The sequence below is a fragment of the Serinus canaria genome, chromosome 18, assembly GCF_022539315.1.
Source record: "Serinus canaria isolate serCan28SL12 chromosome 18, serCan2020, whole genome shotgun sequence".
NCBI lineage: Eukaryota > Metazoa > Chordata > Aves > Passeriformes > Fringillidae > Serinus > Serinus canaria.
In genome coordinates, this window is record NC_066331.1 from 864,196 (window position 1) to 891,759 (window position 27,564).

General features: G+C 55.6%; 1 protein-coding gene across 1 annotated transcript in view; it reads left to right on the plus strand.

Moving 5' to 3' along the window:
• Positions 1–27,564, plus strand: part of RPTOR (regulatory associated protein of MTOR complex 1) — a 101,880-nt gene that overhangs the window by 60,300 nt on the left and 14,016 nt on the right. The window contains exons 19-29 of the mRNA XM_050981569.1: positions 1,384–1,524; positions 2,140–2,298; positions 7,585–7,703; positions 11,409–11,512; positions 12,308–12,488; positions 13,418–13,528; positions 18,405–18,510; positions 20,673–20,787; positions 21,404–21,528; positions 23,018–23,122; positions 25,434–25,481. Coding sequence (XP_050837526.1) covers positions 1,384–1,524; positions 2,140–2,298; positions 7,585–7,703; positions 11,409–11,512; positions 12,308–12,488; positions 13,418–13,528; positions 18,405–18,510; positions 20,673–20,787; positions 21,404–21,528; positions 23,018–23,122; positions 25,434–25,481 — 1,314 coding nt within the window. The remainder of the gene's footprint in view (positions 1–1,383; positions 1,525–2,139; positions 2,299–7,584; positions 7,704–11,408; positions 11,513–12,307; positions 12,489–13,417; positions 13,529–18,404; positions 18,511–20,672; positions 20,788–21,403; positions 21,529–23,017; positions 23,123–25,433; positions 25,482–27,564) is intronic.

The following is a 27,564-nucleotide window of genomic DNA, read 5'->3' on the forward strand; positions in this document are numbered from 1 at the left end:
CAGTGAGCTTCGTGTGGGTGGGGGTTTATTAAAGAGCCCTGTTGTGACATGGTGGGTGACAAGGAGGGGACACCTGGTGTCTGTTCGGTCTGTGAGATGTTACACTGCAGAAATCCAACCTCAGCCTTGGCTGCAGCTCACCAGGAGCCTCCTGCCCATCCAGAGATTCCCTTCAGCTCGAGGCTGAGGGATGCTGGTCAAGGCAGCACAGACTCATTTTCTTTCTCCCCTCTGGAGCCACACGTGAACATTGAGTGTCACAGTGACCTGGGGAGAGCTCAGCACACCATGAACCAGCCCTGCTGCTGGGAGAGCCAGACAAGGAAGGGAAGGACTCGGTGCTCTGAGCCTGTGGCCACATCCCTTTTGTTGTGTCTGAGGCTTTATGTGAGAAATGAAATGTCCTGGTGAAGTTGTCTCTGCCCTCACCTTTCCTTTAGATGTAAACTGCAGTGGGAATCTTGAAGGATAACAGGAGGGTCTTGGAGACAAGGCTGTGCTGTCTCTGCACAGAGTGCTTTGGTCTCCCTGTCCTTCCTGTGAATAACTGAATCATATTGGAAAATGAGCTCCTCCCCATTTGCTGCAGGAGATAAACACTGCATGTTTACAGGGCTTTCTACAGGGCTTTTCCTGATCCAAAAGAATCCTGAAGTGGGACGCTCTGGAGGCATTGGCCGCCACCACAGTGCAGCCACTCTGCAGGGAACCAGAGCAGCTCCTCTGAGCCATGGGACTGTGTGTGCTCAGGGTGAAATATGACCTGAAATCAGGCCTGAAATTTGGTCAGGGAAGCAGAATTTTCATAGCTCCTGATGATGAGCAAATCCAGGGGGGGTTTGATGAGCAGCAGCAGAGAGGAGCTGGCCAAGGCTGCCTCAGGCTGTCCTGACACAGGGGCTGGACAGTGGCCCAGCCCCACCTGCAGAGAGGAGTCACCAGGGCCCCTGGGAGGCACTGGCGAGGCTGGGCTCACCTGGCCTTGTTGGATGTCCCAAAGTCCCCTCCTGGACAGCAGAGACACGGGATCCGTGCTGGATCTGTGGCCGTAGCGTGTCCCCTTTTAGCCTGGCCGAGAATGACAAACTCTGCTCAGTCTGGGGTGTTTTAATGACTCATTTGCTGGGCACTGACCCAGGTTTGGAGCTGGGTTTGGTGGCAGCCATGGCCTTGCAGGCTCCCAGTTGCTGGCGTTTCAGTTTTGGAGAAACCCAGGAGATCGTACAGGTTTTCAGGTCGGTGCCGCAGTGCCGGCCAGCGCGAGCAGCCGCGTACAGAGGCCGTTTTCCAGGGGAAAAGAAGCCATTCCCAGGGTCTGGGTGTCAGCTTAGAGGTGGCACTCAGGGCTCCTGGCTCAGCATGACTGCTGCTCTTGCCTGGCAGAGGGCGGGAGCCTGACCCCCGTGCGGGACGGGCCCTGCACGCCGCGGCTGCGCTCCGTCAGCTCCTACGGCAACATCCGCGCCGTCACCAGCGCCCGGAGCCTCAACAAGAGCCTGCAGAACCTCAGCCTCACCGAGGAGAGTAAGGCACCTTCCCTGCCCCTGGGCCAGCTGGGGAACCTCCATCCACTGCCCCTGTGCCAGCCGGGGCACCTCCCCTGCCCCCTGGGCCAGCCAGGGCACCTCCCCTGTCCCCTGTGCCAGCCAGGGCACCTCCCCTGCCCCTGTGCCAGCTGGGGCACCTCCCCTGCCCCCTGGGCCAGCCAGGGCACCTCCCCTGCCCCTGGGCCAGCCAGGGCACCTCCCCAGCCCCTGTGCCAGCCAGGGCACCTCCCCTGCCCCTGTGCCCAGCACAGGCTGCAGCTGACCCTTCAGCCCGAACTGTCCAGCTCCAAGGGTTTGAATGAGGAGCCCCCTCATAATTAGTTGCATTTTTCTGGTCATTAGCATTGATTTTTCTGAGTGTTTGGGGACTAAAAATGTGCCTTTTGGCTTCCGAGCATAAGTGGATTTTTAACTCGATCTTTTGCCCGTTCTGTGTTTAATCCTTCAGTATGAAAAAGGGGAATTGTGGCTTTGCCCCCTGGGTAAGGGGTTTCCTCCCTGAGCGTGGCAGGATTTAGAAGAGGGCTGTTTTGTCTGGGTGAAAATTGTTCTCTTGCCAGTCCTGGTTCCAGCATCTGTTGTGTCCTGGCAGCTGGAAGCTCTGTGGCCTTTTCCCCTGGGAACCTGAGCACGAGCAGCAGTGCCAGCAGCACGCTGGGCAGCCCCGAGAACGAGGAGTACATCCTGTCCTTCGAGACCATCGACAAGATGAGAAGAGTCAGCTCCTACTCCTCCCTCAACTCCCTCATCGGTGAGCGCAGCCCCCCTGCCCTGCCCTGCCCTGCCCTGCCCTGGGGGCCCTGGGGCAGGCTGGGGTCCTGGCTCCAGCAGATTGCCCTCCCTGCTGTCTGTGGCTGGGTCACCCCAGCAGAGGGGTGGCAGTGGGAGCTGTTGGCTCCAGGTCTGAGGCTGCACTGAAATCCTGTCAGGAATTCAGGCACAAAAATGTGGGGGCCACAACAGCTGGGCTTGAAACCACCTGTAGCTTTTCAAACAATCTGAGCCGTTTTGGCACGGCATCACAGAAGGACCTGGCTTTTGGAATGGCCTCCTTCCAGGGAAAGCAGCAGGCAGGGGGAAATGCTGGGGGAAGTCTCTGTGTTTCCTCTGTAATCAGCAAATGGGCCCATATTTCACAAGTCAGTGCAAAGAGTGACTCGGGGAGAAATCACCTTTGCCTTGACCAAAGAAACATTTTCTCTGCTCTGTTTTCTGGGAGAATTAATGGTGATTTGGCTCTCCCGAGTTGAAAGATTCAGGGATTGTAATTACTGAGCCCCTGTGGCAGTTTAAAATCATGAGTTCATTAGCAACTTGATCAGTTAATTTGCTTTTGATTATCAGTAATGACATTGGATCTTCTGAAGCATGGCAGGGATGTTGGGAAATTTCTCTCCATCTTGAGCTAGGACTTGAGTTTTCCCATTTCCACTGGTGTGTGCTGGATGGCTGGGGTGTGTCTCACAAGAGCTGTGCAGCACAGCTGGAAAAGGCTCTGGAGGGGAGCTGGAGGTGGTGAGGGGAACTTTGGAAAGAGAGAGCAGCTCTCCAAGGCCTCCCTCGTTCCTGATCCATCAAAGAGCTCAGCCCCAGCTGGAAACACAGAGCTTAGAGAAGTGTTTAAAATTCATGACTCGCACAGAATCCCATTACCTGCCCATTTGCCTGCTGCAAGCCAGGCTTTTCTCATTCCTTCTGAAGCATCACCCTCCTCCAGCCCTGTCTCCTGCTCCCCCAGGAGAGATGCCACCAGCCCCAGCCACCCCCACAGCTCTGCAGCCCAGGCTAGCCCTGCTCCTTCTGCCTTGAGCTGCTGCTGCAGGCAAGCTGGGGAGCCCAGTGGGGCAGAGACTGTGCCTGAGGGAGTGCTGTGCTCTGCTCTTGTCTCTGAGAGAGGAAATGGGGCTGTGCCTCTGCAGCAAGGCCTCTGCCAGCAGTCTGAGATGGCCAGGGCAATGCAAAAGGTGTTTGGGGCCCGTGGGGAGACTCCAAGTGAAGCTGAAATCTGGTGTGTAAGGGGAAAGGAGAAGTTTTCAGCCACAGTTTGTGTTCTGTGCTCTGCATTCCTGTCCTAAGCTGACTCACTGATCACAGAATTGCAGAATGGTTTGGGTTGGGAGGGACCCTAAAGCCCATCCAGTGCCACCCCTGCCATGGGCAGGGACACCTCCCACTGTCCCACGTGCTCCAAGCCCTGTCCAGGCTGGGCACTGCCAGGGCTCCATGGGCAGCCACAGCCTGCTGAAGCTCAGGCCTTTGCTCCTCTCTGCCAGGTTTAGGGACTTGGCATGTGAGGGGTTGTTCTGGATCAGTCTCTGCACTGGCACTGAGGCATCATGCAATGTACTTCTTCCCAAAAACTCGAGGAGAACCTCTCCATCCCTCCTTGTCCCATTTTACGAGCAGTTCCTTAGCTAGCTGTGGGCCAAATGTGCCCATTATGGCTCCCCAAATGCCACCACACTCTCTCAGCTGAGCTCTGTGTTCTCTGGCTGCTGCTCCTTGGCCAGACAGGCCAGCACCAGGAGAGACATTTATTTCTGGCCCACTTTTCCAGCTGGCAAGAGGCAGTTTGTGGTTAGTCAACAAAGACATCATTTTGGAAGGGAAGCTGAGCCTTGCTGCTTTTCCATATAGCCACTCATTAATCTTGGTGTCCTGGAAATGTTCAGTGTTAAGATAGGAAAAGGGATGGAATTAAGATGGGGGTTTGCATACCTCGAGGCTGATTATTCATTTCCAAACTGCACGATGAAAGCCTTTGTCCTGCAGAGAGCTTGGCTGGAAAGATTATCTTAAGGAGTGATCAAAGAAGGAGGAAAATGAATCTTGGAATTGTTGTCTTCTCCAGCAGGAGAGGCTGGGGGTGGAGAGCTGTTTGCCACTTCCCAGGATGTGGCTCAGAGTGCCAGTGAGGGCGGAGGTTGCTGCAGCGAGGATGAGGATGAGGAGAGCAGAGGTGGAGGTGGACACTGAGGTGCAGGAAGCAGAGTTTTGGGGCAGGGGAGCCTCCTACTCTGTGTTAATGCAGCGAGATAATGAGGAGGAGCTGGTCAGGCAGCTGGGAACAGGCACAGCAGCGAAATCCAGGGATTTGGGTGGGTTTGGGAAGGGGAACCTGCTGCAGGGGCTGTCAGAGGGGGCTGTGTCCCTGCTGGTGGTGCCAGGGGTGCCTGCCCTGAGGAATTCCTTCTGCTGAGCTGCTCCTGTGGAGCAGAGGGAGCTGCAGCTCTGCCCAGGGGCCAGGGTGAGCTCTGGAGGGCTCAGGGGCTGGGCTGTGCCAGTGGGAAGTGGAGCTTCCCATCTGTGGGGCTTCAAATCACTGCAGTGATTTTTACAGGGGATTGGAAAGAAACCCTGTCCCAGGCTGGCAAAGCCAAGGGAATAAATAAAGCCATCAGCAGTGGGCTTTGCATCCCCTGGGGCTCTCCCTGGAGCTGCTGGAGCCCAGCCTGTCCTCGGGGCTCACAGGTGAGCTGACCCCCACGTGTGCTGGCAAAATCCAGCTCAGGGAAAGGCCGGCAATTTATTTTTGACATTCTTAGCAGGAAGGGATCATTTTGTAAACATGAGTCCACCCTGCAAGGTGCATGAACTGGCTGGGAGTCAGTGACTAATTACAGAGCTGTCTGCTTCCATTAGTGCCCAGCCCCTGCTCAGCTCCTGCTTTGCATCTCAGGGACAGTTTGGGCACTGGAGCCCTGAAGGTGAGATGGAGCTGCTGCTGCTCCTGCCCCCTCTGCTGCTCCCTTTTTCCCAGGGACTGGAGCTCAGGCTCTGGCAGGGAGCTGTGTCAGACGTGTCACTCCTGCTCTGACAGTGGGGCGGTGGCAGCAGGAAAGAGCAGCTCTGGCAGCACCAGCCCTGAGCCCCAGGTGCCTTTGGAGAAACTCCCTGTGTTCTCCTCAAAGGCTGCCAGGTGAAGGGGGAACTGCACTGGCACAGTTCTGCTTAAATTCTGTTTTTTCCCTGATGCTTAGATGTATAAAAAATGCCGTTGGGTTTCTTCCTCCGTGATCGAGGTGGTTTCAGGACCCCGGGGAAATCAGCTGGGTGCCCCCCTCACTCTTCCTCCTCTCCCTTTCCTTTTACTCTCTTTCAAGGGCTTTAAAGAATTGAAGGCATCCAGATTTCCCACTGGCCCTTATGTAACAGGCTGGAGTGTGGGAGGCAGAGCTCTGGGCACAGCTCTGGGCACACCTCAGACATTACCTGGCTGCTGCTTCACGAGCTGAACCTTTCTTCCTCCCACACCTTGTAGCACTTTGCCTCTCTCCCTTCTTGTTCTTTATCCTTCCCCCTCCAGTTTTTCTTTCCTTGGTAATAGAAGCTTCCAGGATTTAACATTGTTATATATTTACAGCCTTTGCAATTTTACAGTATTATATAAATATTGTACAATATTACATAAATATGTGTTTATGGCCTTTACAATTTACAGCCTTATAACAATGTACATTGTTAGAGGTTTTACAGCCCTGCCAGTGCCCAAAGGGGCTCCAGGAGAACTGGGGAGGGCATTTCCAAAGGGCCTGGAGTGCCAGGACCAGGGGGAATGGCTTCCCGCTGCCAGAGGGAAGGGTTCCATGGGGTACTGGAGAAATCCTTCCCTGTGAGGGTGTAAGGCCCTGGCACAGGGTGCCCAGAGAAGCTGGGGCTGCCCCTGGATCCCTGGCAGTGTCCCAGGCCAGGCTGGAATAACCTGGGATGGTGAAAGTGTCCCTGCCCATGGCAGGGTGTGGAACTGGCTTTAGGGTCCCCCCCCAGCCCAAGCACTGTGGGATTCTCTGCTTTGTCCCTGGGAAGGTTGGGATCAGCTGCAGGGTCTGCATGGGTCACCCCCAGCACACAAACAGCACGGCCCAGGTGCTCCCTTGTGAGATTCCCAGGTGCACATTTAAGCAGACATCACTGGGAGCATCCTTTGGAGGCAGGTGAGACACAGACCCTCTGCAGGGGGTGAGAGGGGGGAGCTGGGTTACGGGGGCTGCCTTGGCCCTCTGCAGTCACCTGTCACACTCTGGGCACTTGGGGCAGAGGGAGGTTCCCCTTTCAGCCCAAGGGCAGCCTGCAGCCTCCTGGAGCCAGAGCTGCTCTGCCCAGCCTGCTCTGCTGCTTTAGGGACCAGGTGTGGCTGTGCCAGGTGAGGAGCTGCCTGCTGACCAAGGGGCTCTTTCCTCCCAACTTTCTATTTAGGTGCCTCCAGAAACACGGGAGGAGAAGCAGTAACAGCTTGATCTGTCATTTAGCACTGATTGTGACTCATCTGCAATCTCTATTTTAGCTCTTTTTTGTTGTGAGTGCAACCACTTTCACATTGTCCAAATGGCTGCACTCCCAGCCGGGGCGTTGCACGATCAGGCACCGGCAGGGCTCCGAGGCAGAACAACAAATTCTCCCCCAAAAGCAGCAAAATAAAATGTTCACAGGATTTTGTCAGTTGTTGCAAATGCTTATTAATCTGAGTTGTACTTTGAATCTGTCAGTCCCTTCTGCCCAAATACCGAACAGCTGATGTGCTCATTAAATAACAAATGGGAGGAATTGATACAAATGTCAATAGGAAAGACTGAGCTGGACTCGCTGCTTCCTGAGGGCTCCACTCCTAAAGCTTTGCTTTAAACATTTAGTAAACTCGCAGAGTGGACAGTTCCATGAAAACAACCACGACAGTCTAGGGCAGTGACTGTGGTTTACACCGTTCAGTATTTCAGACATTTCCACTTGGCCTTTCCAGGTGCTTTGCTTCAGGAGCCTGGAAAAGCAGGAGTGTGACTGGAGATGATTTAGAGAGTCTTTAATTTATTTTGCTTCCTCCCACTTTGATTTCACAAGCCCTTGCAGAGTTCACAGACAGGCAAAAGGGAGGCAAAGTGCCCATGTGGGATGTTTTTGAGCTCTCTCTTGATGTTCCCCGAGATGCCATCAGGTTGTTTGGAGTTCTAATGAATTTTCTCACATCAGATCAAAGAATCGGAGTTGATGGATTGTCATGTGCTGCAGGGCTTTGGGATTTGTTGTGGTTTCATTTTTCTAGGTGTGAGTTTCAACAGTGTTTATACCCAAATTTGGAGAGTGCTCCTTCACCTGGCTGCTGACCCCTATCCCGACGTGTCCGACCTGGCCATGAAGGTTCTCAACAGCATTGCCTACAAGGTGAGTGCCTGTCCCTGCTCCCCTGTGCCTGCCAGCTGTTTGGACGTGGATGTTTTCATGCTTAGGCAAGGCTTAGGCAGACTGACCTGGATGGGTCCGTTGGAGGGCTCTGCCTTTTGCAGAAGGAGCTTTTAATGCTCCACGGTGATTAAACTCTGCTCTGAACTCTGCTCAGGTAAAATGAATACATGGGGGAGGGCCTGGGCTTGTTCTAGGCTATGAATTAGGTGTAGACCTTGGACAGTAAGTCCAGTTTAGAGGTCTACTTGTCTAGATCAGTCCCTGGGATAAGCCTTAAGTATCCTTCCTTAAATTATCCGTTTGCAAACTGATTTAGATAATGCAAGTGGGACTGGCCTGCAGACTGAAGCCACAACGGCTCTCCAACCCAGGTGAACTAGTACATGTGAGTCAGCATGCAGACCCCTGCCACTCCTCACCCCAGCCCAGGCTGGGTGCCTAAACCTCCATCCTCATCCCATCTCATCCTGGGGGTGACAAGATGTCCCTGGAGGTGCCACCCCGGGGCAGCAGCTTCCCCCTGCCCGGGCCAGGCCACCCCAGGACATCTTCTCAGCCCACGTGTCCCCTGGCTGGGCACAGAAAGCTCTGTGTGAACCTTTCTGGCCTCTCGAGCATCCAGACCATGAGCCATTGCAGTGGGAACTCTCTTACTGGGCCTTTCCAGGGAATAACCCCAGATCCTCAGCCCGGGGCTGCGGAGCTGCAGCTGCAGTAAGAGATGCCAGCGTTGTGCACTGCCATCTTAATGCCTCAGAGATCTCTGCTTTGAAACCACTTTTACTCTTGAGACAATAGTCACTGACTTGAACTCTGGTTTGTTCGAAGTGCACGTGCCAGTGAGTGGTAAGGGCTGGGTTTGGGACAGAGGACAGAGAATTCTCTTGGCAGTGGGGGCAAGCTCAGCCCTTCCCTGGAGAGACAGGGCTACAACAACCGACAGGCTGGAGATGCCAAGTGAGGGCAAGAAGGAAAGGAAAAGGTGGAAGATTTCCCTCTCTCTGCTCTAGATGCATGAAACGATTTCAGTTCTGTGTTTGGAAGGCTCTTTGCTAAATGAAATGTTGCTCCTGCTGTTAAAAGGGACATAAAGAGGAAGCAGATCTGCTTTTCCTGACTGAAATGCCTTCTCAGGAGCTGCTCCCTGGCCAGTGGAGAGGTGGATCAGTATCATATTGGTGTCCACGCTGCTGTGCCAGCAGGAGCTGGGGTCATTGTGTTGTCACACCCCTAGGGAGTGCTGGGGCTGAGGGGGGGAGTTCTGTGTTGCCTCTAACGAGTGTGGGCCTGGCTGTGCTGGTGCTGACCCGAGCCCCAGGCTCAGGCTCTGGGTCTCTGCATCTCACTCTGCTCTGCCCCTGCTTCCTAAGGCAACGGCTCTTCCAACAGGCTTGGAAAACAGGAAGCATTCCCTTGGACAAGGGTTTGATCTGGGGATGCTTCAGGGAACAAAAGGGATTTGTTCTCCTTTGCCTTAGCCCCGACCCCGTAAGGACAGCATCGCTCCTGGGTCCTGCTGCGCATGTGGGGGCTTTGCTTTGGCCAGCACCACCTGCCTTGGGTGGCTTCTATCAAGGCTTTGTGATGAAAACAAACCCTCAAACACAGCCCCACAGGCTGTGAGCTGCCCAGCCCAGCGGGCTGTGAGGCTCAGCCCCTGCTCTGGCCGTTCCCAGTCCCGTTCTGGCCGTGCCGTGAGCGGGGCCACGAGAGCTCCAGGCTCTGTGGGAGCTCAGGCAGGAGCTGGCCAGTGTCTGATGCAAATCAGTGACAATTAAATCCTTGCTAACTGTGTCCTGAGAGCTCCCCTTCGTGCTGCTGGAGCTTGCTGATGTAGAAGGGAGCGCTGGACGTGGGCACTGCTCCTCCCCGGTGTGCAAGCACTGCCCACTCGGGGGCTGAATTTTACCACGGAGTGCAAACAAAAATTGCTTTTCTTGCTTAAACAAAAATACTGCCTCAGGTGATGTAAAACACTCGAATGTTCCAGGGGTTCATATTTTGGTTTAATTACCGTAAAATTCAGGGAAGGAGAGGCTTTATTTTGGAGCTGGGCCAGCTGAGGTTTTCTTCCATTGGCAGAGCTGAGCAGAACCCAGCTGAGGTTCCCAGACCTGGCTGGGGCTGGGGGCTTCAGTGGGAGAAGCTGGGCAAACTCTCCATGGGCTTCCACATCTGGAGTGTGCTGGGGAACTAAAGATTGCAGAACCGTGGAATGGCTTGGGTGGGAAGGGACCTTAAAGCCCATCCCATGGGCAGGGACACCCCCACTGTCCCAGCTGCTCCAAGCCCTGTCCTGCCTGGCCTTGGGCACTGCCAGGGATCCAGGGGCAGCCCCAGCTGCTCTGGGCACCCTGTGCCAGGGCCTGCCCACCCTCCCAGGGCAGAATGTCTTCTGACTGTCCCATCCTAGCCAGCCCCTCTGGAGACATTCCAGAGCCCCTGGACACGTCCCTGTGTCACTTGCTCCAGGTGGCCCTGCCTTGGCAGGGGGTGGTCCTGGGTGGTCTGCAGAGGTCCCTTCCAAGCCCAGTGCTCTGTGATTGTGTGATTGCTGCTATCAAACGAGAGCAGAGTGTCCTGCTTGGGTTTTTCCTGGAGCCAGGGCTGTGGATCTGTTCCTCCAGAAGGGCTCTGGGGCTGTGCTGGGTGTGAGCAGCCGGTGTGTGGGCAGCCCAGGCGTGCAGCCTTCCTGCAGGAATCTGCTGCTGCTCTGTTCCCCGGGCTCATTAGGCACTGCTGGGCCTCTCCCAGGCTGTGCCTGCCCTGGCATTGATGGTGATGATGCAGATGGAAATGGTGCAGTTCTCCTTCCCGGCCTGAGCCTTGGAAAACGCCCAGACCTGCTTTTTGTGAGCACCAGATCAAACAGCAAGGACCCAGGGTTCAGTGTTGGCCTCTAGAGATTTCCTTTCCTTAAGAGGAAAGTTTGCTTCAGCCCAGGCTGCTTTGTCCAGGTGTTTTTAATGGAAGGCTTGAGGCAGAATCACAGAATCATTTAGGCTGGAAAAGCCCTCTGAGCCCATCCAGTCCAACCGTTCCCCCAGCACTGCCAGGGCCACCACTGACCCATGTCCCCAAGTGCCACATCCACGTGGCTGTTAAATCCCTCCAGGGGTGGGGACTCCACCACTGCCCTGGGCAGCCTGTGCTAATGTCTGACAGCCCTTTCCATGAGGACTTCTTCCCCATTATCCAACCTGGCCCTCCCCTGGCACAGCTTGAGGCTGTTTCCTCTTGTCCTGTTGTCCCCTGGGAGCAGAGCCCAGCTGCCCCCTCCTGTCAGGGACTTGAGCAGAGCCAGATCCCCCTGAGCCTCCTTTCCTCCAGGCTCAGAATGTGCTTTATGATTTCTGGTCATGATGGGAGCTCAGGACTCAGTCCTGAGGAGTGGGGGACAGGCTGGTGGCTGTGGGGGGCACTGAGGGCAGCCCAGCCCCTGTTCCTGCCCTGGTTTTGGGGTGCTGGGCAGGTCCTGGCTGCAGCCATCTCCCTGCAGGCAGCAGAGGCACTCTGGGGTAAGTGTTCCTGCCCCGGCCAGCAGTGCGAGCAGCTGGTGCTGGGGGCAGCCTGGGGGCTTTGTTCTGCCCCCAGCCACAGAGAGCTCCCTCCCTGCCCTGGGTGGCCGTGCCAGGGCCGTGCCAGGGCCGTGCCAGCTGCTCAGGCTCCCTGTGTTCTCCCCAGGCCACGGTCAACGCTCGCCCCCAGCGCATCCTGGACACCTCCTCGCTGACCCAGTCGGCCCCTGCCAGCCCCACCAACAAGGGGATGCACATCCACCAAGTGGGGTAAGTGCAGCCCGGCCTTCCAGCACCTTCTGTGGGTGGGCTGGGTGCTCCCTGCCCAGCCCCATCCCAGGAGCTGCCCAGGGACAGGGAATGGGGCTGGCAGCAGGGGTGAGGTGTCCAGGAAGGAAAGCTCTGGGAAAAGGTGGGAGTTTCTTCCTGTTTTCCTTTAGGGCAAAGAGTAACAAGCCCACTGGGTATCCAGCTGAACTGAAAGGAAGAGCTGCAGCTTGGCTGCTTTTACCTTTCCTGAGCTGTGGGGCCCAAATTCCCAGTGACGTCTGAGCTGTGCCTGCTGCACTTTGAGCTGATAAAAGCTGGGGTTAACTGATGGACAAACCCCCTGCCTGAACTGCAGGGAAACAGAGAGTGCTGGGGGCAAAGCTGGGGGCTGAAAATGGGAGCATTTCCCAAAACAATTCTCCAAGAGAAAACACCACACATTAGATCTGCTGCTCCTTACCCAGTGTGCACCAGTGAGACTCCAACCGAGGGCCCAGTTTAAATTCAGGGGTTAAAGCTTCAGTCCCTGGTCAGGGTGACTCAGGCCAGGCATCACAGACTGCCAGAACATTGAGGTTCATCCCCAGGGTGTGGAGTTGGCACAGTCGGGGCTCACTCCTGGTTTGGGCTGGGTTTGGCCTTTGGAGGGGACGTGGGAGCTGTGATGTTTCTGCAGAGGAGGCACCGCAGCCAAACACCGATCTTGTGAGAAGGAAAGGAAGTGAAAATGACATAATGCACAGTAAATGTCATGTGCAGCGATACCCAAAGCCTGTCCCCTGCTCTGTCCCTCAGAGGGTCCCCTCCAACCACGAGCACCAGCAGCTCCAGCCTGACCAACGAGGTGCCCAAGCCGGCGGTGAGCCGGGACCTGGCGTCCGCGCGCCCCAGCGTCACCAACGTGGGGGTGCAGTACACCCCCCACTCCCACCAGTTCCCCAGGACAAGGAAAATGTTTGACAAAGGCCCAGAACAGGTAAGGAGACTGCTCTGACAGCTTCTCCCCACTGGGGTTTGTCCCACTTTCTCTTGGTTGTGGTTTATTTCTGTGCATCCCTCGTTTGCTTCCAGCTGCTGCTAATCCAGGTTGGCTGCCTCTAGCCAGCCAAAGAAAAATTGATTAATTTATTTTCTTCAGGATAAATTGTGTTTTACAGCCTTTGATAGGGCATTATTCACTTCTGCCACTAAGCAATGTGTCTAATCAGAGTCCACAGCTTACTCCTCTGTAAACATTTGTGTGCCTGAGTGACAGCCCAGCGACACATCCCTGACCCTCGGGGCTCTCCAGCCCTGCCAGAGCAGGGACAAGGGACAGCTGGCATCACAAGGAGAAGGTGCTGCAGCCCTAGCAGCAGCAGCAGCACCTTCCCTTCTCTGGGGTTTGGCAGCACCAGGATTGTTTTGCTGAAAGCTGAGGGAGTGTTGCAGCTTTTCCTTTTCCCTTGGGGTGTCCTGTGCTGTGTGACAGACACTCATCCACCTTGGCACCAGCTGTGGCTGGATCCTGAGTCACCCTCGCTGCTCCCCACACCCCATCCCTGGGACAGAACTGCAGCTGGGACCTCCCTGTGGTGCCATGGGGCAGCTCCAGCCCAGATCCTGCAGCTGGGGGAACGTGCACCTTTCCAAGGAGTGACCACAGCCCTGACCCAGAGCTGGGTGTGCAGAGTGAGCACAGCCCAGACCCAGAGCTGGGTGTGCAGAGTGACCACAGCCTGACCCAGAGCTGGGTGTGCAGAGTGACCACAGCCCTGACCCAGAGTGAGCACAGCCCTGACCCAGAGCTGGGCGTGCAGAGTTCCCTGTCCTGGGCACTGTGTTTGAGGGTTTGCTGCCTGTCTGGGGCAGGGGGGTGTCCCTGGGGTGTCCCTGCAGGTGCTGAGCCCTGTCCCCTCCCCACAGACAGCTGATGATGCTGATGATGCTGTGGGACACAAGAGCTTCATCTCGGCCGCGGTGCAGACCGGCTTCTGCGACTGGAGCGCCAAGTACTTCGCCCAGCCCGTGATGAAGGTAACCATGCTGGGCCGGCTGGGCCCTGCCAGCCCTGCCCTGCCTCCCTTCTCCCTCCTGGGGGGCAGAGGAAGGGATGAAGGTAACCCTGCTGGGCCCTGCCAGCCCTGCCCTGCCTCCCTTCTCCATCCTGGGGGGCTGAGGAAGGGATGAAGGTAACCCTGCTGGGCCCTGCCAGCCCTGCCCTGCCTCCCTTCTCCATCCTGGGGGGCTGAGGAAGGGATCTCCTTCCATCGTGCTGCTCTGTCAGTGACAGTGACCAGAGTGTCAGGAAAGTTAATCCACAGCCATCAGAGGTTTATGTCCAAAAAGGAGACAGAGGAGTCCTTTGACTTTATTGGATTAAAGGCAGAGGCCATGGGGCATCCCCTGGGGTCTCTCCCATTTTTGAAGGTGCAGCCCCTTTTTATCCCAATTTCCAGCCACATTTCCCTTCTCTCTTTCCCCACTGGCTGAGGTACTCTAGAGGTTCAGACTTCCCAGAACCCCTGATCCCAGAGATTCCCCTCTAATGTACAACCCTCCCTTTTCATTTTTAATTCTTATGGAATTTAGGGGTTTTTCTTCCTAATTGTTCCTTTCATCTTTCAATGTCCAATTTCATTTATCATCAAACCTAAAGTTTATTTGTAAAAGCAAATCTCTTTTTCCATCAATCCATCAATCAGTGGAATCCTTCCCATTGTTTCTTTTATCTCCCAGTGCTGGTTTTACCCACCAGCAGACCCACAGCTGGTTTGGAAAGACAAATCTGCCATTCCCCTGTGAGGGAGCACAAGGGTCCCTGGGGGTGGGACAGGCAGAGCCCGGGGGAAAGCTCAGCTCCCCGTGGAGCACAGCCCACAAAAAGCACAGGAATGAGGAGAGGCTCTGTGCCAGATCCCCCAGTTTGGCCTGGCTGCACTGCAGAGTTGTTCCATCTGAAATGCTGTGCTGCTCTGCATATAGGAAATGGCATTATAGCTAAAATGAATTGGGTTTTAAAGTAAATAAATGGAATAATGAAGGCCCTTCTTCCCAGAAAGGGCAGTGGGAGGCTGGAGAAAGAGAGATGCTGCTTTGTCTCTGACACTGCAGCTGCATCTCCTGGCTGTGGTAGAAGAGGCAGAGGAGTGGTGGGGGGCTGGGGGCAGGACAGACCCTCTGCCCCCCTCGGGAGGGGTCTGGGAGCTGTGCTCTCCTTCCAGCACTGACACCTCAACTCACAGAGGAGAGAGTGAGAGTGGCTGCACCCCAGAGTGCCTGGGGGAGCCTTGGGGAGCCTCATTGTCGGGGTTTAAAGTCTAAAAAAGTGTAAGAAGTTGTGTTATAGCCAAGAATAGGGGTGGTAATGACACATTTACATCCAGGTCTCTTCGGAAGTGATTTGTTTGGGTAACTAAATTGTCTCTGTGTGAAGTGAGTGAGAAACTGAAACCTTGTTCCAGGAAAAACTCCAACCAGAGCTCTTAAGAGATGGGCAAAGATATCAGTGACTGGAAAGAGAAGCTGTTAAATTCCCAGAATGTTTTAGCTGTTAAATTCCCAGAATGTTGTAGCCAAAGCTCGGGTTTCAGGTTCAGAATGAAACAGGAGCAGTAAATCTCCCTCATTAAAGGCAACTTCCAGGTGCTCCGGGAGTGCCAGGGAGCCCAGAGGTGTCAGGACTTTGAGCTCCATCTCCTGGAGGGCTGCCATGCCCGGCAGGGCCGGTGCCCAGGCTCCATTAGTGCCTCTCCGCAGGGATGTTGTGTCCCAGCAGTGCTGCAGGGATAACGAGGAGATGGTTTTAGTGCTGCCTCCTCGGGAGGGGCTGAGCCAGCAGCACGGACCCTTCGGGTGCTGGGGTGAGATCATTGCCCGAGCTGAAGGCTGTCAGAGCAGGGCAGGCTCGGATTTCCAGAGGGAATCACCACTGAAGCATTGCCTGGCACTTGTCAGCCTCTGTGGAATTCCCTCTCTGCTGGAACCACCGGGTGGTTCCTTAGGGCACACCTGGGCTGCCTGGCCAGGCTTCCAGCAGGGCTTGTCCTCCCCAGGATGAGCTCCAGAGGCTTGGATCGACCCAGAGCACAGCACCAGGGGAGGAGGATGATGTTTGAGCTCTTCGTTCTTATTAGAATCATTTGTCTGCTCCCTAAGAAAACTCTTCCCAGGGAAGAGGGGGGTCTTTATTAATGAAATAAATCAGAGTAGGCAGCCAGGCAGGGGCAGTGGGGACACGGGGAGCTCTGTGGGGGAGTGCCTTTACTACTACTTCCTGCACATAAAATAGACTGAATTGCTCGAGGAGAGGCAGTGAAAAACGTGCAGCATTCCTGTACTAATGCACAGCAGCCAGGGAGGGGAGGCAGGGGAGGGGGAATTTTCTGCAGTCCCAGGGTGCTCTGTGTGTCCCAGGGAGAGGAGCAGGGCACAGCCCTGCCTCTGGAGGAGCTCCCTGAGCTGGGAATTCCAGCTGCTGAGTTCTGGGCGAAGGCTGAAGAGAACAAAATCTGTTTTCTAATCACACAAGGGAGAGGACTGATCTCCCTGCTACTTCTGCAGCTTTGGGAGGCCAGGGAGAGGGAGTTTCCTGCAGGTGCTGCCCTGTCTGACTGGGGACTGTAGGTGGCTTTGGGCTGCTCTGGGTGCAGGGACTGGAGAAGTCTCTCTGGGAGAACTTTCTCTGGGCTTTCTTGGCTGGAAGTCAGGAGTGGCAGCTCGGGTGTGCCTGAGTTTCCATGGAGTCCCTGGAACAGTCCTGGCTGGTGGCTGCTGCCTTTGGGGAGCTTCAGCCTCGTGAAGGAGGCAGGGAGTGAAGTGTACCAGGCACTGAAGGAGAAATGACACTGGTGCTGAATTCCAGCCGTTCCTTGGAGCTGCTGCCTGCCTCCATAAACAGGGAGAGGCAAGACAACTGTTCCTGTAATGAATAAACATTAAATGACTGTGAGTGCATCTTAGTCATATTTAATTGATGAATTTAGTTTTGCTTCATGGACCTTGCCCTGAGAATGCTTTCACTGGGAAGACTGAGGGATTAATTTCCAGGGTAAATCAGGGGCTCTGTTTCAAGCCATCACTCCAGGTTTGATTTATTGATTATCTAATCAAATAAACCGAGAGGGAAAAGCTGCACTGGAAATTCTCCCTGTGCCAGGAGCAGCAGGTCCCTGCCCCAGCTCTGGGCTCTGCAGAAGCTTTTCTTCTCCCTGCAGCCCCTGGTGGCTCAGGGCTGTTCTGGGAGCCACGGGGAGCAGGAAAGCCTCGGTGCCAGCTGTCAGGAAGTCCTGAGCAGGGAGAGCAGAGCCAGCATCTGTTGTTTGCAGGGCTGGCAGAACATGCAGGCAGGAGCTGGGGAGGATCCTGGAAGGTGAGAATTACATAAGCAGAGCCCTCCCTGACCAATCCCTGCCGGGGCTGCTGCGCTGTGCCTCGGCCCTGGGTCCTGGGAGAGGAGTGGGGTCCTGCACTGCTGCAGGGCTGGGAGCCAGGAGAGCTGGATCGACCTCTGGAGCTGTGCCAAGGGCTCCCTGCTCCCCTCCTGGCACCCACTGCCACGGGCAGAGGGAGAGCCAGCTCAGAGAAGGAAAACTCTGCTGGGAGGGTTCAGCTGCTCCCTGCCTGGGGAAGCCCTGGAAGGATCTGTCCTGGTCCCCATCCTGCAGCTGGAGCGTGGCCAGGGCAGGGAGCAGAGCTGGGCTTGGTGTTGTCATGGATCCTCCCTCCCTCCTGGCAGGAAGATCCCCAGAGCCACACAGGTGGGTGGGTGTGGGGGCCTTCACCTGCCTGCTGTGACTCTGCACTGCTGGGCCAAGGGCTCTTCCTTGGGCTTGCTTTCATTTATTCCCAGAGAAGCTGGATTTTCATTAAGGTGTAGGTGTCATCTCTCCCCTCTCAGATTCCTTTGATGTATTTTAGCTCAGGTTTGTTTATTGCTTTTCATTAGGGGTCGTTTGTCATCGCTTGTCTAATAGGTGTTGTGCTGAAATAAAGTGCTTTTTTCTTTGCCAGGAGGAAAGGTGGAGGGTGGGCTTCTTATTTTTTATTTATTTTACAGAAGTCCAACTCAGAAACAGCAGTTTTCCGAAGGACAGCATTGTTTGAAGGCAGTGTTTGTAATAGTGACAGATGATTTCAGGACTTTCTCTTTCATGGAAAACAGGGGTTTTGTGGGCAATTTGTCTTCCTTCTCCAAGAGTTACTCCTTTGGAGACACCAGCACCAGAGGAAGCTGGCTCAGCTCCTTAACTGATCCAAGGATGGTTCTGGAGCAGGGGAGTCTTGGATAATTTTTTAAGTATGAAAAACACCTCATACATAGCTCCTGCCATGGTTTGGGGTGAGATCTCAGGAGTTTATTCCTTTTGATCCTGAATTAGGGTGGGAATAGCCATGGTGGGAGCAGCGCTGGGGCTGGCCTCGTGCCTGGAGCACAGGTTTTGTAGGGGAGCCATGGAGTGCTGAAACCTGGAGCTGTGGGGTGTGAAAAAATATCATCAAATGGCTCAGAGTGGCTGTGACTGCAGGGCCACTCTCCAGTTGCAATTTTGGGGGAATTTTGTGTATAACCAAAGCCAGGTGACACGGGGCATGGTTTTCAGACCAGGGAACCAGAGCAGGGCTGTTCCTGGTAAAGGGTGGTGGGAACCTGAACATCCCGGGGGTTTGGGAATGTGGCCATGCCCTGCTGGGCCAGCAGCCCTTGGTTAGCAGGAGAGGAAAAGTTGCAGTGTGTTCTGAGCTGGCTGTGCCAGGGCTGGGCTCCCTCGTTGGTCTCAGAGCGAGCGATCTGTGTCGTGCCCAGATCAGACCCCAGCGCCCAGAGGGGACAGGAGGGACTGTGCCATCACTCAGCCAGCTCCTGCCCTCCTGGGGGTCACTGCTCCTCTGTGTGTGTGTCCCTGTCCTGCAGATCCCCGAGGAGCACGACCTGGAGAGCCAGATCCGCAAGGAGCGGGAGTGGCGCTTCCTGCGCAACGCGCGCGTGCGCAAACAGGCGCAGAAGATCATCCAGAAGGGTGAGTGCTGTCCTGCCCGGGGGCTGGGAGCCCCAGTCAGCCCTGAGCCCGGTTTGTGATGGCCCCCTGCAGCCCCCCAGGCTGCTGAGGGCAGGGCAGCTGCTCCTCCAGGTGTTCCCAGCTCCTGCAGGTGTTCCCAGCTCCTCCAGTTGTTTGCCAGCTGCTGCAGGTGTTCCCAGCTCCTCCAGGTGTTCCCCAGCTGCTGCAGGTGTTTCCCACCTTCCCAGCTCCTGCAGGTGTTCCCAGCTCCTCTTGCAGGTGTTCCCCAGCTCCTGCAGGTGTTCCCTGCTCCTGCTGCAGGTGTTCCCTGTTGCTGCAGGTGTTTCCCAGCTTCTGCAGATGTTCCCTGCTCCTGCTGCAGGTGTTCCCTGTTGCTGCAGGTGTTTCCCACCTTCCCAGCTCCTGCAGATGTTCCCTGCTCCTGTTGCAGGTGTTCCCTGTTGCTGCAGGTGTTTCCCACCTTCCCAGCTCCTGCAGGTGTTCCCTGCTGCTGCCCCACCTCTCTGCTCTCAGCTGCTGGCTGTGGGCACCAGCTCAGCCTCTGCTTTTCAGAGGATGGAGGGTGGAATGCTGGAGGGTCAAATCCAGAGCTGCAGGCTCAGGGTTTGTGGGACAGACATGGTCATGGCACAGTGTGGAGCTGCTGGACCTGTTCCCCCAGCTCAGGAGACACCTGAGGGATGTCTCTGACGTTCCCTGCTCTGCTGAGCTCTGGAGTGCTGGTTTGCTCCTTGTACCCTGTTTTATTGGGGGTGTTTGTGTGTGTGCTGCTCCCAACGTGCCCCAGGTCTGTGCTGTGCCAGCAGGAGCTGCCCCAGGACCTGGGGCTGAACCCCTGGGGCTCTCTGAGGCAGCTTTGGGCTGGAATTCTCTCAGCACAGGAATTTATTGTATAAAGTGGAACCTAATGAAGCTTCCTGAGGAATTTGCATTCCTCAGTTTTTCCCTGCCCTGAGCAGCAGAGGCTGGGCAGCCTCAGTTCCAGGAGCTCCTGGTGTCCTCCCCAGGCATTCCCAGGAGCAGGTCTGGGGTGGGGGCTGCTCCTCCCAGGGATGCTTTGGGAGGCACACAGGGCTGGAAATCCCAGTGTGCTGAAGGAAAAGTGCCCAGGGCCAGCCCTGTCCCTGGAGGCTGCTCCTGTGAGTGCAGTGTGGAGCTTCCTGCCAGGAAACTGCAGAACATCATCAGCCAGAGAAATGCAGAAATGATCCTGGAGCCCAGGAGATGGCCTGGGAGATCTGATGGAATACAAAGCAGGGGATTTTTCATGCTTGCCTGGAGAAGTTAAATCTCTTTCTAGACAACGTTCATATTTGGTTGCTTGACCTGAGTGACTGAAATGCCACTATTCATTAAAAAAATAATGAAAACGTGAAATATTCAAAAGAATTAAAATAGACTTACAAGCTTTTAATGAAAATTAGATTCAATGGATGCATTCTAAAACAAACTCGGGTTGAATGGATGTCTCCTGGGTTTGGGGTTTGTGTGATGAATTCAGAGAGTGCCAGAACCCAGCAGTGCTGGGGTCCCAACACTCTTTGTGAGTAGCAAACTGCTCTCAAGACAAGATGGGAAAAGTCCTTACCCATCATTTTAAGGTCTCCATGGAAAATACATTTTTCATTTGCAAATTAACCTAAAATTTAAGGGGACTCAAATGGAAGGTTAAATAAATAATCCACAAGCTACAGTGAAATGCTGTATTTTAAACTGAAAAAACCACAAAACATGTCCATATTTTGTATTTTGTATAAATAGAGTTGGTTTTTCCCTCAGCACAAACTGGCATCTCCCTGGGTGTGGCTGGGCTTGTTCTCTTTGCTTGCCAGTGGGAAGGATGAAGGGTTTGTCACCACAGTTCTTGGTTTGTCCCTCAAGAGCTGAGACAGCTGGGGGGGTCTGAGAAACTCCTGGAAGGGCTGGGGGTGTCCTGGTGGGAACTGGGGTGGGTGCCTGGTGGCACTGGGGGCTGGGGCTGTGCAGAGCCATCCCTGGGGCCATCAGGAGTGAGCTGAGCTGGTGGCACTGGGGGCTGGGGCTGTGCAGAGCCATCCCTGGGGCCATCAGGAGTGAGCTGAGCTGGTGGCACTGGGGGCTGGGGCTGTGCAGAGCCGTCCCTGGGGCCATCAGGAGTGAGCTGAGCTGCTGCTGTCCCCCAGGCATCTCCCGGCTGGACGATCAGATCTTCCTCAACAGGAACCCAGGTGTGCCCTCCGTGGTGAAGTTCCACCCCTTCACCCCCTGCATCGCTGTGGCTGACAAGGACAGCATCTGGTGAGGGCTGGGGACAGGGGACAGCAGCTGCTGGGGGCTGGGGACAGGGGACAGCAGCTCCTCAGGGCTGGGGACAGGGCACAGCAGCTCCTGGGAGCTGGGGACAGGGGACAGCAGCTGCTGGGGCTGGGGACAGGGGACAGCAGCTGCTGGGGCTGGGGACAGGGGATAGCAGCTCCTGGGAGCTGGGGACAGGGGACAGCAGCTGCTGGGGCTGGGGACAGGGGACAGCAGCTGCTGGAGCTGGGGACTGCAGCAGGGACAGCTGGGGCCCGTCCTGGCTCTCTCTCAGAGGTGCTGGTGTTGAGATCCTGCCCTGGCAGGGTGGGCAGGTCCTGGCACAGGTGCCCAGAGCAGCTGTGGCTGCCCCTGGATCCCTGGCAGTGCCCAAGGCCAGGCTGGACACTGGGGATTGGGCACCCTGGGACAGTGGGGGTGTCCCTGCCATGGCAGGGGTGGCACTGGGTGGGCTGTGAGGTCGTTGCAATCCAAACCATTCCGTGGTTAATCAAAGTATGCCAGGCTGCAAAGGAGGGATCCCAGGCTGGGTAAGGAGTGCCTCTCTCCAGCTGGCCCAGAGAGCTGGAAGCTCACGTGCTGTTTGTCCCTGGCACAGCTTTTGGGACTGGGAGAAGGGGGAGAAGCTGGACTACTTCCACAACGGGAACCCTCGGTACACGCGGATCACGGCCATGGAGTACCTGAACGGGCAGGACTGCTCCCTGCTGCTCACTGCCACAGGTGAGGACACTGCCCTGGCCTGGGCACGCCCCCAGCCCAGGGGAGCTGCTCTGGGCCCCGTTCTGTCCCCTCCATGGGCTGCTCCCAGCCCAATCTTCCCCCACGTGTGGTTATTAATTGTTGTGGGTCTCCAGGACGAGGTGAGAGTTGAGAATTGACTCTAAGCTCTTAGAAGGCTGATCTATTATATTATGATGTTATATTATATTAAAAGAAAATTATACTCTAAAGAAAGAGAAAGGAGACATCAGAAGGCTAGACAAGAACAATAATAAAATCTCCTGGCTGACCAGAGAGTCTGACACGGCTGGGCTGGGATTGGTCACAATTTACATGGGACTGATCAAAGGTGCACTTGTTGGTAAGCAACCTCTACACCACATTCCAGAGGAACAAAGCCTGGAGAAGCTGGAGCTTCCCAGGAGAAGCAATCCTGGCAAAGGGATTTTTCAGAAGATACCACAGTGAGCCCTGCTCTCAGCTCAGGAGGATTTCCAGGCTCAGACTTGCAGGTTCTTCCTGGCAGTGCTGGAAGCTCTCAAGCAGACTTTCCAAGGACTGACCAGTCCAACACTCGCTGAAGCCATTCCCACCTGAGTCCCTGCCTGTCACTGCAGGGCTGTGGTCCCCCCTCCTGTGGGGAAAGGTGGTTTCAGCTGGGTAAAGCTGCTGCCCAGAGCTGGAACTGTGCAGCAGCCAGAGCACAGGAGCTGCAGTTCTGTTCCTTGGGCTGTGTTCACGTAGAGCAGGCAGGGCTCAGCCCCAGCCCCAAACCCCTCAGGTGGGTCTGAGTTTCCCTCCAGCCCTTACCTCACCTGAGCAGGGGCTGCAGGAGGAGATCTTGCCCAGCCTCTGCTCTGCAAAGCTGTGAGTCAGATCTGCTCCTCTCCCAAGGAACCATTCCAGACCTGGCACTCAGAGTGTTTTCAGCAGCTTCTCCAGCTCCCTGCTCAACTGTACAGGTTGGGTGTAATTAAGGGAGGGGGAAGGGGAGCTGAGAGTGCCTTTAGGACATATTTCTTTCAATTTATTGATTCTTAGCACAAAAGTTTCACAGATGGGGAGCAAATTGAAAAAAATACACAATGTTCTTGTAAGACTGGCTGCTGATGGGCTGGGCTTTGATGCTGCTGCCTCCGTGGGGCTGTTCTGTGTTGAGTGGGTACTTGTGTGGCCCTCAGCACCAATCCAGAGATGAATCCTGGAGAAAATGAATGTCAAGGAAATGGAGAGACATTGAATGTCAGGTGTTGTTCACGGGAGGAGAAAAGCTCTTCCAGAACAGCTCCAGTAGAACAAAGCCTTAGGTTTCGGGGATGTAAATTAGAGAGGGAAAACAGCTCCAGCAGAAAGTGTTCAAGTGACACTCTGGGCTTTGGGGTCTGTGTGACTTCAGCTCTGCTTCTCCTCTCCTTCCTGGTGCTCAAGGAGCTGCAGGAGCTGCAGCAGCAGTGACTTTGCTTTGTGCTCTTTCTCTGTGCTCCCCCAGACGATGGTGCCATCAGGGTGTGGAAGAACTTTGCAGACCTGGAGAAGAACCCGGAGATGGTGACAGCCTGGCAGGGGCTGTCAGACATGCTGCCAACCACACGAGGTGGGTGCCACTGAGCTTGCTGGGGGGAGCTGAAATCAGCCTTTGTGCAGCTTTGTGGGTGGCACCCGTGACCTCCTTTAGCCCCAGCTCCAATTCTGGCTCCTGTTCTTCCCTGTTTATTGTGGGTCAGGAGGTGGCAGAGGGACAGGGGCTCTAAATCTGGCACGTGCAGAAGGGCAGCACAGTGAGACACTGGCCTGCTTGGAATGTTAGGAAAGCTGGGCAGAAAAGGGTGTAAAAAGGAGCACTGGCATCCAGCCACACATGGGATGAAGCCAGAAAACCAGTTTGTGTAACCCTGAAATCTGTGTCGGGACATCACGGGAGGTTTTAGGACATTACAGGAGGTTTAGGATGTTAGAGGAGGTTTTGGGATATTAAGGGAGGTCTAGGATGTTAGAGGAGGTTTTGGGATATTAAGGGAGGTTTAGGATGTTAAAGGAGGTTTTGGGATATTGAGGGAGGTTTAGGATGTTAGAGGAGGTTTTGGGATATTGAGGGAGGTTTAGGATGTTAAAGGAGGTTTTGGGATATTAAGGGAGGTTTAGGATGTTAGAGGAGGTTTTGGGATGTTAAGGGAGGTTTAGGATGTTAAAGGAGGTTTTGGGACATTATAGGAGGTTTAGGATGTTAGAGGTTTTGCAGCATTCCAGGAGTGTGTGTTCCTCCTTCCCAGACCCCACCAGGTGCTAATGGCAGTTCTGTGTCACTTGAATGTTTCTAATCAAGGCTGCAGCTTTTCCTGGGTGTGCTCTGGTTCAATCAGCGCCTGGTGGGATTGATGAGGAAGTGCTGGAGGAGGCCCATGCTGTGCAGGAGGCCACATGAGATGACCATCATCATTCATCCTGACCTTAAAAGCTGACAGTTCTCATTTCTGAGCTGATGTGTTCATCCCAGGAGCCTGACACAGCTCTTTCAGCTCTTCACTGCCTTCCTGGGGCTGCCCTGTGTGTGTTGCTCCCCCAGCCCCTGCCCTGTGTCTCAGGGGCTGTGTCTGAGGCTCTGCCTGGCAGAGGGCACTGCCCAGGTCTGATGAGGAGCTGCAGGAATTGAGAGCCTGCTGTGCCAAGGGCAGAGCCTGCCCTTCCCGAGGGGGCAGCAGGGCCTGGCTCTGCCTGGCCTCTTTGTGCAGCTCTGTGCCAGCCACCGGCAGCTTTCCTGGCTGCTGGGGATGGTTCCCACCCCTGGATTCAGGATCTGGCTCCTTGGAGCTGGGAATGCCCTGGGTGCTGCTCTGGAGCTCCCTCAGCCCGGTGCCACTGCCCTGCCTTCCCTTCCACCTGCCCTGTGCCAGGGCAGAGCCTCTGCTGCTTCTGCCTCACTCTGGACAGGGTGTGACAGCCAGGAAGGATTTTCAGTGTCTGACACTGCTGAGAGGGCTCTGAGAGCTGGGTGGTTCCACTTGCCAAAAGGGGAATGGAGAAACTTTTCAATCTGTTCTCTTTGGGACTGGGGCTTTTCCCCTTGGCCTTTTCTTTCCCTGGCGGACTGAAGCAGTCTGGGGCCTGTTTTCTTTGCCTTCCACCTTCCCAGCAGATTGGGCAGCAGAGAGGGACAGATCTGTTTGTGCAGAGAGGAATGAATGTAGCCACTTCCAGAAGAGCTAAGTGGAGCAAGTCCCCGTGGAGATGAGAGCCTTCAGAGTCACCTGCTGCCAAGCCCACAGCTGGTCCAGCACTGCCTCACAAAACTGAGCATGCATTTTGGAGCTGCAGAGCTCAGGAGTTTTACTGGAGTTTGTTTCCTCCCACTACTGATTTCCTTCCCTCCTCTCCCAGCTCTTCCCCTGTGCCACAATGTCACACTCACCTCTGAACTGCCCTTGAGAGCAGCCAGAACTTGACTTTGGGGCCACTTCCACTGTCAGAGAAGGAGAGAGGAACATGTAACAGCTAAACTCATCCTTTGGAAGCCTGGCAGCAGCCCTGGGTTGTGTGAGGTGGGCAGTGACACAGCCAGGGCAGGCACAGAGCTGGCACAGCTCCTCTGGGAGGGCAGAGCTGAGCTGGCACAGCTGTGGGCACACAAACCCTGAGCCATGGCAGCAGCCCAGGAGCTCCTTGGATGTCTGTGTGTCTGTGTGTCTGTCCTGGCAGTGCTGGAGCAGGCCCCAGCCCCAGGAGGGCTGTGTGCTGTGTGCTCCTGTGCAGACAGGCTGCTGCCTTCCAGAAGGGCTGTGCTGCAGGGAGGGAGGGAGCAGGGGCTGCCCTGGCTGCTGCTGCTGCTGTTTCTAGTCCCTGTTTGGAGCTGGGCTTTGCTCTGGCCCTGAGCAGCCCCCCTGATCCCCCCTGGTCCTGTCTCCCCACAGGTCTGGCCAGAAGGGTGTCCATCTATCTGGACAGAAGCAAGCAGGGAGGTGAGTGCTGCTCCTGTTCCCGTGCTCAGGGGGGTGGGCAGCAGCTCTCTGGGGTGCCTGGCTGGGGTGGGATCTGTGCTCCCAGGGCAGGCACAGCCCTGCTGGGCAGGGGAATCTCCCTTAGATTCCTGCCAGCCTCTCTGAGCTCCTCAGCCACAGCTGCAGGGGGAGGTTTGGGACTCTCTCTTCTCCAGGGACATTTCAAAGCATCCCTGGGCAGAAGGGTTTGAGAGGGAGGGTCCAAGTGGGGCCAGCACGAGCTGCTGTGGGTCTGGCTGGGGTTTACTTGGGAAGATCCTGTGGAAAGGAGGTGCTGGGGAGTCTTTCCCAGCAGCCTCAGAACGCGGAGCCTTGGCAGAGCTAAGCCAAAGAGGGGAAGGGTAGGTTGGATCCATGGGAGCAGTTCTTCCCTGGGAGGGTGGGCAGGGTGCCCAGAGCAGCCCCTGGATCCCTGGAAATGCCCAAGGCCAGGCTGGGAGCAGCCTGGGACAGTGGAAGGTGTCCCTGCCATGGCAGGGGTGGCACTGGACGGGCTGTGCCCAGCCCAAATCCTTCTGGGGTTCTGGGACTAACAAATGTCACAGATTCCACTCTGCTGCATGGAGGGAAGGTGGGGGAGGCCCCAGCCTTGTCCCACGGAATCTGCAGGGTCTGTGAGGCTCTGGATCCTGGCTCCTCTCCCCCAGGGTGGGGAGCAGATGGTTGATGTGTCAGGGCATCCCTGGTGGTGGAAGTGTCACCTCAGGATGTTCATCAATTATTGATCTGTGCTGACTGATCAGAGCTGGCTGTGTGTGCTCTGATTCACCAGCCAGGCTCCTGGCAGGGGCTGGTCCAGAGCTCCTCAGTGCAGTTCAGCACATCCCTGTGCTCTGGGCAGCAGAGAGCAGAGCTGATCTGGGGCTGCTGCTGCTGCTGCCTGGCTCTGGAATCCCCCAGGGAAGGCTAAAATTAGCAGGGCTTGGCTGCAGGGAATCCCTGGGCAGGAGCAGGTGCAGGGAATTCCAGAGCAGTGATGCAGCTGCTGCAGGGCCAGGGCAGCCCCTGCTCAGGGCAGGGCAGGGCCATGAAATCCTTCTCCAGCTGCCTCTGCCCTCCTGGTGACCAGGGCAGCCCCAGCACTCCCCTCTCCCTCTGGAGGGCTGTAAAAATGTAGGAATTGGTGCTCTCCTGGCAGCATCAGCAATGCTTGGATACTGCCCAGGCCTGGGAGTGCCCCAGGCCAGGCTGGGTGGGGGACAGGGGGACAGGGGGGACAGGGGGACAGCTCCAGCCTGCACCAGCAGCTGGTCAAGGCATCAGCCCCAGGCTCTTCCTGAGAGCAAGGGGCAGAGGGAGCAGCAGGGAGCTTCCCAGCCCTCCAGGAGCCCCCAGCAGCAGGGGGCTCTGACACAGCTCTGCTCAGATTATTTGATGGCAATAAATTCACTGGAGAAATGGCAGCTCCAGGGGTTTGTGCTCTTTTAATTGAATTCCCAGCATCCCAGCTCCTGCTGTCCCTCACTGCAGAGTCCTTGGCAGGAGGAGGGGGACACTTTTTGAGAGGATGTTGTAGAAATTAATGATGAGTGAGGTCATCCAACCCTCCCACTGCTTCCTGGAAATTGAAGCAGGGATGTGCTTCACTGCCCAACCAGGAGGGCCCGTGATTAAAAATGATCAGTCAGAGCCCAGGATGCCTTTGTGTAGTGTTCCATGGATATTTCTGAAATGCCAGGGACAGCCTGGCCACGTTCCCTGACATTCCAGGGCAGTGCAGATGTTGGGAATGCAGCTGCTTTCACCACAGTGGTACTGGAATTTATCCATGGAATTGTCCCATCCAGGCAAATATCTCTGGCTCAGGGGCAGCCCTGAGGGAGCAGCTCTGGGCAGTTCTACCTTCAGGAACAGCTGCTGGTGTGGAGAATCTCAGCCACACAGACCTGCCAGTGCTGGCTTTAAAAGGCTCAAAAACAAACAAAAGGAAAAACCCAAACCAAAAGCACCAACAGCTCCACCACAGCCATTTAAGAATTCCTTTCCCTGAGCTGTGGAAGATTTGCTGCTCATTATCTAAGAACATAATATCCCTCATGGGGGA